Source organism: Nerophis lumbriciformis, linkage group LG19, assembly GCF_033978685.3.
Source record: "Nerophis lumbriciformis linkage group LG19, RoL_Nlum_v2.1, whole genome shotgun sequence".
In the NCBI taxonomy this organism is placed as follows: domain Eukaryota; kingdom Metazoa; phylum Chordata; class Actinopteri; order Syngnathiformes; family Syngnathidae; genus Nerophis; species Nerophis lumbriciformis.
The window spans coordinates 1,017,439-1,032,500 of record NC_084566.2 but is presented as its reverse complement, the minus strand read 5'-3'; the positions used below and the strand labels follow the sequence as shown (position 1 = coordinate 1,032,500).

Sequence of the window (15,062 nt, the reverse complement as noted above, 5' to 3'; positions counted from 1 at the left end):
ACCCCAGCGAATGGAGGGGAGCCGGCGTAAAAATGCCCCCGTGCCAATTTTTTTGCAATGTGTTGCTGTCATTAAATTCTAAGTTAATGATTATTTGCAAATAATTTAGTTTCTCAGTTCGAACATTAAATATCTTGTCTTTGCAGTCTATTCAATTGAATTATAAGTTGAAAAAGATTTAATAAATAACGTGGGAGTCCAGTCCATTGGCAGGCCAACAGATAGTCATAGGGGAGTGGAAAAGTGGTCCACCCCGGGTCACATCTCGGAGCCAGCTAGCATATCATCCAGACTGGTACCTCTGCAGAAATGATCCGTGTCCACCCGATTGGAGACCCTGAATTTAATGTGAGTGAATTTCCGAAAGTCCAGGGTGTACTACCCCGCCTAATGAGGACAAGAGGTATAGAAAATGGATGGACCGTTTTAACAGAAGTAGTACAAAGGTCAACCATGGTCAATATGAATGTTGTCACCTGCCGCTCAGCCAGAGCTGCATAATGTCAGCAGGATGTTTGAGCCCTAACATACTTTGCATTCTAATTACTGTTATTGTCTAGTGAACCCCCTCCTGGTCTCTCCCTGTCCGATCTGGAAGATCCCACAGGCAGCATCAGGTGGTCTAATAAGCCGCCTATTATCAGGGCATACACAGTTAATCAATTAAGGCCCAGGTTGGTCGGAGGGTGGGCATGACGTGTGCCGCCAAGGGGGCCATTGTCTGCCATTTTGTTTGTCACTAATTGTTTATTTCAAAGCAGGATGCACTTCGGACTTTCAAGGAGAGTCCGGGCGCCGTCATGAAAACATTTGACTTTGCCTTTATGCCACTGTTGGCGGCAGGGTTGTTGGCATTTTGCAGCACCGAGCAGTGCAGCGGGCCTCGACTGCTCACTTGACCTTTGGATAATTGGATTTCTGAAGATATGATGTGATGCACGCACACACACTTATACACGCATATACAGTGGTGCATGGTGGGAAGTGATACTTGGCATGCATGGAGAATGAGAGTGGCGGCGAGGGGGTTGAGTGAGTGTCATCTTCCAAACCCATCATGGGTGTCACATATAACTTATTTCACACAGTATATAGCAGGGACATCGGCCCGTGGACTTAAGCCGGCTCAGGAACGACACCAGACTGGACCGCCGGTTCAGTTCAAAACTTGACAGCGGCTAACCTTTTAGCCGACGGTTACTAAAATAACGGAGCCCTGTCTTACAGAAAATCTTTAAATGTTTTTAGTTGATTCTTAACAACAGCAAAGCGCTCATATCACTGGTCAAAATGTAACTTAAAGATGTAGATAATGGGTTTCGTTATGGAAAGCGCTATATAAATACAAAACCCAAAACCAGTGACGTTGGCACATTGTGTAAATGGTAAATAAAAAGAGAATACAATGATTTGCAAATCCTTTTCAACTTATATTCAATTGAATAGACTGCAAAGACAATTTAAAATTTGAACTGAGAAACTTAATTTAACTTAATAATCAATGACTTAGAATTTAATGTGTGACGATCTGTCACTTCATTTCTGTTTGTTTCCGTCCCATCGGTGCTCTTATTTTGTTCCATTTCCTGTTTGTTCCGCAGGGCACATTTTTTTCCTCACCTGCCGTTGATTGGCAGTGAGTCCACACCTGCTGCCAATGAACATGTGTCTTATTTATGCCTTGTCTCGAGCACTCCTCAGTGCTCGAAGATCACTCTATGTTTGGAACGTTTGTATGTAAGACTGCTTCATTTTCTCTTGTATGAGATTAGAACTCATCTTACCTCCTCGTCACTCTCCTGGTTCCTGCATCTTGGGGTCACAAAAACTGCAGCCATGGGAATTCCTCACATAATGGCAGAAACACATTGCAAAAAAGTTATCACAGGGGCATTTTTACCACTGTGTTACATGGCCTTTCCTTTCAACAACACTCAGTAAACATTTGGGAACTGAGGAGACCAATTTTTGAAGCTTTTCAGGTGGAATTCTTTCCTATTCTTGCTTGATGTACAGCTTAAGTTGTTCCAACAGTTCGGGGTCTTCGTTGTGGTATTTTAGGCTTCATATGCATTTTCAATGGGAGACAGGTCTGGACTATAGGCAGGCCAGTCTAGTACCCACACTCTTTTACTACGAAGCCACGCCGTTGTAAAACGTGCAGAATGTGGCTTGGCATTGTCTTGCTGAAATAAGCAGGGGCATCCATGAAAAAGACGTTGCTTGGATGGCAACATATGTTGCTCCAAAACCTGTATGTACCTTTCAGTATTAATGGTGCCTTCACAGATGTGTAAGTTACCCATGCCTTGGGCACTAATACACCCCCATACCATCACAGATGCTGGCTTTTGAACTTTGCGCCTATAACAGTCCGGATGGTTCTTTTCCTCTTTAGTCCGGAGGACACGACGTGCACAGTTTCTAAAAACAATTTGAAATGTGGACTCGTCAGACCACAGAACACTTTTACACTTTGCATCAGTCCATCTTGGATGAGCACGGGTCCAGCGAAGCCGGCGGCGTTTCTGGGTGTTGTTGATAAATGGCTTTCGCTTTGCATAGTAGAGTTTTAACTTGCACTTACAGATGTAGCGACGAACTGGAGTTACTGACAGTGGTTTTCTGAAGTGTTCTTGAGCCCATGTGGTGATATCCTTTACACACTGATGTCGCTTTTTGATGCAGTACCGCCTGAGGGATCCAAGGTCACGGGCATTCAATGTTGTTTTTTGGCCTTGCCTCTTATGTGCAATGATTTCTCCAGATTCTCTGAACCTTTATTACCTGATATTACGGCGCTTAGATGGTGAAATCCCTAAATTCCTTGCAATAGCTGGTTGAGAAATGTTGTTCTTAAACTGTTGGACAATTTGCTCACACATTTGTTCACAAAGTGGTGACCCTCTCCCCATCCTTGTTTGTGAATGACTGAGCATTTCATGGAAGCTGCTTTTATACCCAATCATGGCAGCCACCTGTTCCCAGTTAGCCTGTTCACCTGTGGGATTTTCCAAATAAGTGTTTGATGAGCATTCTTCAACTTTCTCAGTCTTTTTTGCCACTTGTGCCAGCTTTTTTGAAACATGTTGCAGGCATCAAATTCCAAATGAGCTAATATTTGCAAAAAATAACAGAGTTTACCAGTTCGAACGTTAAGTATCTTGTCTTTGCAGTCTATTCAATTGAATATAGGTTGAAAAGGATTTGCAAATCATTGTATTCTGTTTTTATTTACCATTTACACAACGTGCCAACTTCACTGGTTTTGGGTTTTGTACAATTCTCTTCACTATCCTATAAAGCAGGGGTGGGCAAACATTTTGGCTCAGGAGCCACATTGGCTTTTGAAATTTGACAGACGGGCCGGGCGAGCACATGATACATTTCGAAGCATAGCATACTTGTTGAGAGTAGAGTAGACTTCCCAAATATGGGCGTTACATCTATTTTCAACAATATCATATCAGGAAAACACAAAAATGGTATTAAAGGGTTCACGCTTATATTTTTGTTAGTGGGAGCGGTGTTGTTGATCACCCTTTGCCAATCAGTTTTGTTGTGGCAATTCTCAAAACAGATCTTTGCTTAATTTTGTTCGAATATTTGGCGGGCCGGATTAAAATGACCAACGGGTGGGATTTGGTCCGCAGGCCGTAGTTTGCTCATTACCTGCTATATAGGATATTTGACTAGCGTTTTAGCAGTACAAATAATCAGTGCACAGATTTGATGTACTAGTCCTTTGAATAGTTTTTTGGCAGTATGTTCTTACAAACACACCATTGTCATGTCATTTCGCGGATTTTCGACAAGTAGTTTTTGCTAAAAATCATTATAAACATCAGTGCACACTTTTCATATGGAGGATCTTTGACTAGTTTTGTTGTGGTGGGATCCTAAAAACAGAAGAATGCTCCTTTCATATACAGCTAGATTATGTTTGACTTGCAGTTTTTGCAGAAAGCCCTTTAAACATGCAGATAATCTTAGACAAGCTTTTTTTGCAGTATATTCTTAAAAAAACACAATTTGGTCCTGTCATATGGAGGATCTTTGACAAGCTGTTTTGCAGTGTGTTCTTAAAAACAGTGTAGTCCTGTCATCAATCAGTCAATCAATGTTTATTTATATAGCCCTAAATCACAAGTGTCTCAAAGGGCTGCACAAGCCACAACGACATCCTCGGTACAGAGCCCACATAAGGGCAAGGAAAAACTCACCCCAGTGGGACGCCGATGTGAATGACTATGAGAAACCTTGGAGAGGACCGCATATGTGGGTAACCCCCCCCTCTGGAGGAGACCGAATGCAATGGATGTCGAGTGGGTCTGACATAATATTGTGAGAGTCCAGTCCATAGTGGATCCAGCATAACAGTAAGAGTCCAGTCCACAGTGGGGTCAGCAGGAAACCATCCCGAGCGGAGACGGGTCATCAGCGCAGAGATGTTCCCAACCGATGCACAGACGAGCGGTCCACCCCGGGTCTCGACTCTGGACAGCCAGCACTTCATCCATGGCCACCGGACCTGTGTCTCTCCCTCCACAAGGGATAGGGGGGAGCAGAGGAGAAAAGAAAAGAAACGGCAGATCAACTGGTCTAAAAAAGGGGGGCTATTTAAAGGCTAGAGTATACAAATAAGTTTTAAGATGGGACTTAAATGCTTCTACTGAGGTAGCATCTCTAACTGTTACCGGGAGGGCATTCCATAGTACTGGAGCCCGAATAGAAAACGCTTTATAGCCCGCAGACTTTTTTTGGGCTCTGGGAATCACTAATAAGCCGGAGTTCTTTGAACGCAGATTTCTTGCCGGGACATATGGCACAATACAATTGGCAAGATAGGATGGAGCTAGACCGTGTAGTATTTTATACGTAAGTAGTAAAACCTTAAAGTCACATCTTAAGTGCACAGGAAGCCAGTGCAGGTGAGCCAGTATAGGCGTAATATGATCAAACTTTCTTGTTCTTGTCAAAAGTTTAGCAGCTGCATTTTGTACCAACTGTAATCTTTTAATGCTAGACATAGGGAGACCTTAAAATAATACGTTACAGTAATCAAGACGAGACGTAACGAACGCATGAATAATGATCTCAGCGTTGCTAGTGGATAAAATAGAACAAATTTTAGCGATATTACGGAGATGAAAGAAGGCCGTTTTAGTAACACTCTTAATGTGTGACTCAAACGAGAGAGTTGGGTCGAAGATAATACCCAGATTCTTTACCGAGTCGCCTTGCGTAATTGTTTGGTTGTCAAATGTTAAGATGGTATTATTAAATAAACGTCGGTGTCTAGCAGGACCGATAATCAGCATTTCCGTTTTCTTGGCGTTGAGTTGCAAGAAGTTAGCGGACATCCATTGTTTAATTTCATTAAGACACGCCTCCAGCTGACTACAATCCGGCGTGTTGGTCAGCTTTAGGGGCATGTAGAGTTGGCTGTCATCAGCATAACAGTGAAAGCTAACACCGTATTTGCGTATGATGTCGCCTAGCGGCAGCATGTAAATACTACAGAGTGCAGGGCCAAGAACCGAACCCTGAGGAACTCCGCACGTTACCTTAACATAGTCCGAGGTCACATTATTCTGGGAGACGCACTGCATCCTGTCAGTAAGATACTGACAGGATGCAGTCATAGTCAAAAATGCAAATCATAGTCATATGGAGGATCTTTGACAAGGTTTTTTGCAGTATGTTATCTAAAAACACCATGTGGTCCTGTCATATGGAGGATCTTTGACAAGCTTTTTTGCAGTATGTTCTTAAAAACACAATGTGGTCCTGTCATATGGAGGATCTTTGACAAGGTTTTTGGCAGTATGTTCTTAAAAACACCATGTGGTCCTGTCATATGGAGGATCTTTGACAAGGTTTTTTCCAGTATGTTCTTAAAAACACAATGTGGTCCTGTCATATGGAGGATCTTTGACAAGGTTTTTTGCAGTATGTTCTTAAAAACACAATGTGGTCCTGTCATATGGAGGATCTTTGACAAGCTTTTTTGTAGGATGTCCTTTTTGAAGTAGATCCTAAAAACAAGGCAGTGCTCCTTTCATATACAGCTAGATGATGTTTGACTAGCAGTTTTTGAAGGAAGCCCTTAAAACATACAGAGAATCTTTGATAAGCTTTTTTTGCAGTTTATTCTTAAAAAAACACAATGTGGTCCTATCATATGGAGGATCTTTGACAAGCTTTTTTGCAGTATATTTTTAAAAAACATAATGCGGTCCTGTCATATGGAGGATTTTTGACAAGCTTTTTTGCAGTATATTCTTCAAAAACACAATGTGTTCCTGTCATATGGAGAATCTTTGACTAACCTTTTTGTAGTAGATTTTAAAAACAACACACTGCTCCTTTCAAATACGGCCTGAGGATCGTTGACTAGCAGTTTTTACAGTAGGACCTTTAAAAAAAAAAAAGCATTGCGCTCTTGTCATGAAAAGGATCTTTTTCGCAGGACGTCCCTAAAAACAGTAGAGCATTTTTGTCATACCGTATATATGATTTTTTTACTGGTGTTTTTACATAGATGTTTTTCAGTTGGTCCTTCAACAGTGTGTTTGTAGTGTGAGTGTTTTTTATCGTATCGAGCAGGAGTGTATAAAGTGCAGCTTGGGGGCCATTTTCAACCTGTATCCTGGCTTTGTTTTTATTGGCTCTCTGCATATTGTAAAAAAAAAAGTTTTTTTAAATGATTGAGTTATGCAATCATTGTATAAAGAATAAGAATAATGATGATGGGAAACATCTGGGCCCTTTGTGGTTTTTATCCTCCAACCGGCACAATTATACATTTAAACAACGTGAGTAGTAATTTGGCCACTTCCTGTTTAATATAAGCTGACATGGAAACGGTTAAAACATCATTTAGGAAGTTGAGCACCATTCCTCATCAGAAAGTGTCACTTCTCCCTCAGCTGCACTGACCTATTTTTCCTATTCCGCCTCCACATGCGAGGCAGGTGTGTCTGCCGCTCTCGCTATGAACCCCGGCCAGGTTTTCCCAATTCAAACCGCCATGAAACTGTTCCAGCCAGTGAGGTGAAGGCTGACTGGCGTCCAGAGGATGATTGGCATCTATAGACGACAGTTGTTAAGAGTCATGATGGTCCCCGTCCGTCACTTTGTATGTGAAAGTGTGCATACAGCGTCTGTCAGCGCGTGTGTGTGTGGACCCGCAGGCTTGCGTGAGTGTGTGTGACTGTTCCACAGCCCTCATTGATGTCATGTGTCTTGCCCGCTCCTGCTGTGTTTGATCCGGGACTGACGGCAGCCTGTCATCCTCACTTATTTATCAAACTGTGGTGTATTTTGAAGGAAGTGGATTGCCACTTTGGTGTGTACAATAGTGTTGTCCCGATACCAACATCTTGATACCGGTACCAAAATGTATTTTGATACTTTTTGGTACTTTTCTATATAAAGGGGACCACAAAAAATGGCATTATTGGCTTTCATTTAACAAAATAAACATATGTTTATTATTGCAAATTTGTCCTTAAATAAAATAGTGAACATACAAGACAACTTTTCTTTTAGTAGTAAGTAAACAAACAAAGGCTCCTAATTAGTCTGCTGACATATGCAGTAACATATTGTGTCATTTATTATTCTATTATTATTTTGTCCAAATTATAAAGGACAAGTGGTAGAAAATGAATTATTAATCTACTTGTTCGTTTACTGTTAATATCTGCTTATTTTCCGTTTTAACATGTTCTATCTACACTTCTGTTAAAATGTAATCAATTTTAAACTCCTTCTATTTGTTTTTAAATGTCTAAACAACCTCGCTCCAACATATCTCTCCGACCTCCTTCAGCCTTACTGCCCCCCCGATCCCTAAGATCAGCTGATCAGCTGCTACTGACGGTCCCTGACAAAAGGCTGAAGCTTAGAGGTGACAGAGCTTTCGCCGCTGCTGCTCCCAAGCTCTGGAACGACCTACCTCTGAGTGTTAGACAGGCCTCCTCTCTTCCTGTTTTTAAATCTCTCTTAAAAACATAGTTTTATTCCATGGCTTTTTAGTGATCGCCATCCTGCTATGGCGCCCCATAATACACCTGCTGTGAACCTGTTTTTATGTTTTTATGTTCTATTTATCTTAGTTATTTATTTCTTATCGTGCTCTGTTTGTGTTGTGTTGTGTTTGCTTGGTTCTCGTATTATCTTTTAACCTGCCCATTGTACAGCACTTTGGCTACCCCTGTGGTAAATTTTAAATGTGCTTTATAAATAAAGTTGATTTGATTAATAATCACTTATTCTTCTGTTGTTTGGAAACTTTACATTAGGACCGGTACTTTTTAGAGGCGGCATAGTACCGAATATGAGTAGTAGTATCGCGGTACTATACTAATACCGGTATACCGTACAACCCTAGTGTAGAATTGAATTATTTCCAGTCCGATACAGATTCTTACCTGACCTCTGTTGTCGCTGTGCACCATCAGATCTTCCATATGACCTATGACCTGGCCAGTGCTGTGATGAGGATCATTAACCTGATTGCAATGATGCTGCTGCTGTGTCACTGGGACGGCTGCCTACAGTTCCTGGTTCCCATGCTGCAGGACTTCCCATCTGACTGCTGGGTGTCCCTCAACAAAATGGAGGTAAGGATCATGACTCAAAACAACGCCTGCGCTTTCAAAGCATGTACATATTCCTCCTAGAGTACATTATTGACAGGTATGTACGTGTCATTAGTACAAACTGTATACTAAATTGACTTTTTCTATCTTTCCTAAATCAAAAAACGCAGTTTTTTTTAACCTGGCTTTCAATATATATTAGAAGGAAATCATACACAAAAAGCTAAATGATCAAATCAGTTCTGACATTTTGCATCAAAATAGCTACAGTACAGGCCAAAAGTTTGGACACACCTTCTCATTCAATGCATTTTCTTTATTTTCATGACTATTTACATTGTAGATTGTCACTGAAGGAATCAAAACTATGAATGAACACAAAATCCGTGTCTGGAACTTGAAATACGCACGGCCACTACAATAGAGCGCACATGAGAGCGGTGGTGCGTGGGTGCTGTGATCTTGCACATATTAAAGTGGGATTTTAATGTTAATGATTTATTTCAAAAAATGAAGGTTATGGCTAGCAGAAAGAAGGCAAAAAAAAGGGTTTTATCCGATTACTCGAACAAACTAATCGGTCCATGACTCCATCCATCCATCCATCCATTTTCTACCACTTGTCCCTTTTGGGGTCGCGGGGGCTGCTGGAGCCTATATCAGCTGCATTCGGGCGGAAGGCAGGGTACACCCTGGACAAATCGCCACCTCATCGCATATATATATATATATATATATATATACACATACAGCCCGGCCCCCGGCCAAATTTTTTTAACCCAATGCGGCCCCCGAGTCAAAAAGTCTGGGGACCCCTGCACTATATAATAATGTAATATTTGGTATGATTAGATAACGTTTAAAAGATACGTATTTTTCCTGTCGAAATCGAAATAATTATTTGCATTTAGTGAAAAAATTAAGTATTTTATCAACACACACTTTTCCCAGGCTTTGGCAGGCCACATACAATTATGTGGCTGGCCAGATGTGGCCCCCGGGGCTAGAGATTGACACCTGTGATGTACATCAATGCGGTCCACTTTAAAATTTTTTTAAATAAGAACATACTCCGCCCGATTGTAGCTGAGATAGGCTCCAGCGCCCCCCGCGACCCCAAAGGGAATAAGCGGTAGAAAATGGATGGATGGATATTACAGTACTTCGCTCAAGTGGTTACAAGGTTGCCATTATTGTTCCATGAAAAACTCAGATTAGCCGGAGCGATTTTAGCACGCCTTGTGAATCCCCGGTGCTTCAATGCGATGGGGTGACAGGGAAGATAAAAGGGGCGCTGGAAGGGGATAAGAGAGGGTTGGGGTGGGACCATGGCTGGACAGCTGGGCTCTTTGTTGCCACGCATCTCTGCGAGAGATAAAAGCTGCTTGTTTATACGCATACTGTCAGCCTTTTATTGAGAGTGTGGGGAGACCACTGTGACCCAGCGGCGAGGCATGTGGCCAAATGCACTTTTAAAGAGATTTGTCTTATACTGTGTAATTCCTTCTAGGTTTCAGGTTTGAAGGATTTGTGCCACTGTTGGCATGTAAAGTAGGAAGTTAATGAGATCATAAAACATCATCCTGAAGGTTTAATGTGTTGTTAGTACAGTCAGCAAGAAATTTGTTGAGGATTTATCAGACTTTTTAATGAGCACTTGAGTGAAACCTTCTCAATAGAATAAAACACAGCACATGACTGTTTTTGTGATAATATCATGCATTTTATATCTAACCGTAGTGAGTTTGTTTTTTGAAGTAATCTGTATAGTGCTTTTTTTGGTGTAATTTGCTGACTTACTGGTGATACTGGTCCAGGAAAAGAAATCGCACAAAGTCACAAGCTTGACGTATTCTCAATATCACAGAGATGCAGTAACCTGACGTCAAAACACTGTTTATATACACACACACACACTCACATTCACACACTAGGGCCAATATATATATATATATATATATATATATATATATATATATATATATATATATATATATATATATATATATATATATATATATATATATATATATATATATATATATATATACATACATACATACATACATACATACATACATATATAAATATATACATACATACATACATACATACATATATATATATACATATACATATATACATATACATATATATATATTTTCTACCGCTTGTCCCTTTCGGGGTCGCGGGGAGTGCTGGAGCCTATCTCAGCTGCATTCGGGCGGAAGGCGGGGTACACCCTGGACAAGTCGCCACCTCATCGCAGGGCCAACAGATAGACAGACAACATTCGCACTCAATCCATATAAAATAACATAAACATGATATAATTAAAATAAGAATTTGGTGCTTAAATTAATACAAAACTTAGATTAAAACAGGTGTGAATAAATAAATCTGACATATTTCATTACATACATTGTTTTATTATCCAGATGCACTTTTTTTTTTTTTACATAGTACAATCATAACTTAATTATAAAATAATTTTCTAAAATAACTGAACAGATACTACTTTTCAATTTTAACCATTTAGTGTACTTAATATATAAAGCAAATAGCCGAGAGACAGAGCTTATCTCAAAACACTCTTAAGTTGAGGTACTACTGTCATGTCATTTTTAAAAGAGCAATGCAAGCCTGTTATTAAATATCCTTGTGTAACCCAACTTGTGTAAAACTGATTGATATTGACAAAATCTTATTTTGACAATAGATTGTAGTATTGATACCTAGTGCCAGCTAATATACAAAACCCAAAACCAGTGAAGTTGGCACGTTGTGTAAATGGTAAATAAAAACAGAAAACAATGATTTGCAAATCCTTTTCAACCTATATTCAATTGAATAGACTGCAAAGATAAGATACTTAACGTTCGAACTGGTAAAGTTTTTTTTTTTTTTTTTAAATATTAGCTCATTTCGACTTTGATGCCTCCAACATGTTTAAAAAAGCTGGCACAAGTGGCAAAAAAGACTGAAAAAGTTGAAGAATGATAAATGATAAATGGGTTGTACTTGTATAGCGCTTTTCTACCTTCAAGGTACTCAAAGCGCTTTGACACTACTTCCACATTTACCCATTCACACACACATTCACACACTGATGGAGGGAGCTGCCATGCAAGGCGCTACCAGCACCCATCAGGAGCAAGGGTGAAGTGTCTTGCTCAGGACACAACGGACATGACGAGGTTGGTACTAGGTGGGGATTGAACCAGGGACCCTCGGGTCGCGCACGGCCACTCTTCCACTGCGCCACGCCGTCCCCTCATCAAACACGTATTAAGAACATCCCACAGGTGAACAGGCTAATTGGGAACAGGTGGGTGCCATGATTGGGTATAAAAGCAGCTTCCTTGAAATGCTCAGTCATTCACAAACAAGGATGGGACGAGGGTCACCACTTTGTCAACAAATGCGTGAGCAAATTGTCCAACAGTTTAAGAATAACATTTCTCAACCAGCTATTGCAAGGAATTTAGGGATTTCACCATCTACGCTCTGTAATATCATCAAAAGGTTCAGAGAATCTGGAGAAATCATTGCACGTAAGCAGCAAGGCTGTGATCTTCGATCCCTCAGGCGGTACTGTATCAAAAAGCGACATCAGTGTGTAAAGGATATCACCACACTTCAGAAAACCACTGTCAGTAACTACAGTTGGTCGCTACATCTGTAAGTGCAAGTTAAAACTCTACTATGCAAAGCCAAAGCCAATTATCAACAACACCCAGAAACGCCGCCGGCTTCGCTGGGCCCGAGCTCATCTAAGATGGACTGATGCAAAGTGTAAAAGTGTTCTGTGGTCTGACGAGTCCACATTTCAAATCGTTTTTGGAAACTGTGGACGTCGTGTCCTCCGGACTAAAGAGGAAAAGAACCATCCGGACTGTTATAGGCGCAAAGTTCAAAAGCCAGCATCTGTGATGGTATGGGGGTGTATTAGTGCCCAAGGCATGGGTAACTTACACATCTGTGAAGGCACCATTAATGCTGAAAGGTACATACAGGTTTTGGAGCAACATATGTTGCCATCCAAGCAACGTCTTTTTCATGGACGCCCCTGCTTATTTCAGCAAGACAATCCCAAGCCACATTCTGCACGTGTTACAACAGCGTGGCTTCATTTTAAAAGAGTGCGGGTACTAGACTGGCCTGCCTGTAGTCCAGACCTGTCTCCCATTGAAAATGCATATGAAGCCTAAAATACCACAACGGAGACCCGGGACTGTTGAACAACTTAAGCTGTACATCAAGCAAAAATGGGAAATAATTCCACCTGAAAAGCTTCAAAAATTGGTCTCCTCAGTTCCCAAACGTTTACTGAGGGTTGTTGACCATGTAACACAGTGGTAAAAATGCCCCTGTGACAGCTTTTTTTGCAATGTGTTGTTGCCATTATCAATCAATTAATCAATCAATGTTTACCTCTGTAGCCCTAAATCACGAGTGTCTCAAAGGGCTGCACAAGCCACAACGACATCCTCGGCTCAGATCCCACATCAGGGCAAGAAAAAACTCAACCCAATGGGATGACAATTAGAAACCTTGGAGGGGACCGCAGATGTGGGGAACCCCCCCCTGGGCGACCGGTGCAATGGACGTCGAGTGGATCTAGCATAATATAGTGAGAGTCCAGTCCATAGTGGATCTAACATAATAGTGAGAGTCCAGTCCATAGTGGATCTAACATAATAGTGTGAGATTCCAGTCCATAGTGGATCTAACATAATAGTGTGAGAGTCCAGTCCATAGTGGATCTAACATAATAGTGAGAGTCCAGCCCATAGTGGATCTAACATAATAGTGTGAGAGTCCAGTCCATAGTGGATCTAACATAATAGTGTGAGAGTCCAGTCCATAGTGGATCTAACATAATAGTGTGAGAGTCCAGTCCATAGTGGATCTAACATAATATTGTGAGAGTCCAGTCCATAGTGGATCTAACATAATATTGTGAGAGTTCAGTCCATAGTGGATCTAACATAATAGTGTGAGAGTCCAGTCCATAGTGGATCTAACATAATAGTGTGAGAGTCCAGTCCATAGTGGATCTAACATAATAGTGTGAGAGTCCAGTCCATAGTGGATCTAACATAATAGTGTGAGAGTTCAGTCCATAGTGGATCTAACATAATAGTGTGAGAGTCCAGTCCATAGTGGATCTAACATAATAGTGTGAGAGTCCAGTCCATAGTGGATCTAACATAATAGTGTGAGAGTCCAGTCCATAGTGGATCTAACATAATATTGTGAGAGTCCAGTCCATAGTGGATCTAACATAATAGTGTGAGAGTCCAGTCCATAGTGGATCTAACATAATAGTGTGAGAGTCCAGTCCATAGTGGATCTAACATAATAGTGTGAGAGTCCAGTCCATAGTGGATCTAACATAATAGTGTGAGAGTCCAGTCCATAGTGGATCTAACATAATAGTGTGAGAGTCCAGTCCATAGTGGATCTAACATAATAGTGTGAGAGTCCAGTCCATAGTGGATCTAACATAATAGTGTGAGAGTCCAGTCCATAGTGGATCTAACATAATATTGTGAGAGTCCAGTCCATAGTGGATCTAACATAATATTGTGAGAGTTCAGTCCATAGTGGATCTAACATAATAGTGTGAGAGTCCAGTCCATAGTGGATCTAACATAATAGTGTGAGAGTCCAGTCCATAGTGGATCTAACATAATATTGTGAGAGTTCAGTCCATAGTGGATCTAACATAATAGTGTGAGAGTCCAGTCCATAGTGGATCTAACATAATATTGTGAGAGTTCAGTCCATAGTGGATCTAACATAATAGTGTGAGAGTCCAGTCCATAGTGGATCTAACATAATAGTGTGAGAGTCCAGTCCATAGTGGATCTAACATAATAGTGTGAGAGTCCAGTCCATAGTGGGGCCAGCAGGAGATCATCTTGAGCGGAGACAGCTCAGCAGCGCAGAGACGTCCCCAACTGATGCACAGATGAGTGGTCCACCCTGGGTCCCGACTTTGGACAGCTCGCGCCTCATCTGTGGTCTCCGAATCATTAAATTTTGAGTTAATGATTTTTTGGAAAAAAAATTACGTTTCTCAGTTCAAACATTAAAAATATCTTGTCTTTGCAGTGTATTCAATTGAATATAGTTTGAAAAGGATTTGCAAATCATTGTATTCTGTTTTTATTTACGTTTTACACAACGTGCCAACTTCACTAGTTAGTCATGAGGTTAGAATAATCAAATGCGTCCAGGCTGGTACACCGTGACACAATTCAATTACTCTGAAGTCAGTCCTTCCCGCTCCTTGTCCGCCACTAAATGTGTGCTTAACACAAGCTTAGTCGTATAAAACGCCAATATGACATTTCATCAATAAATGATCCGGCTCACGTAAACCTACACGGCAGATGGAGGGATGACTCCGCACTGTTTATGGTCCGAGTCTGAAGTCGATGACTG

The 15,062-nt window shown here is 41.0% G+C and overlaps 1 protein-coding gene across 1 annotated transcript in view; it reads left to right on the top strand.

The window, feature by feature from the left end:
* The window catches only part of LOC133618940 (potassium/sodium hyperpolarization-activated cyclic nucleotide-gated channel 2-like), a 92,001-nt gene that overhangs the window by 5,072 nt on the left and 71,867 nt on the right, over positions 1-15,062 (top strand). Inside the window, exon 3 of the mRNA XM_061979793.1 lies at positions 8,469-8,630. Within this exon, the coding sequence (XP_061835777.1) occupies positions 8,469-8,630 (162 nt within the window). The remainder of the gene's footprint in view (positions 1-8,468; positions 8,631-15,062) is intronic.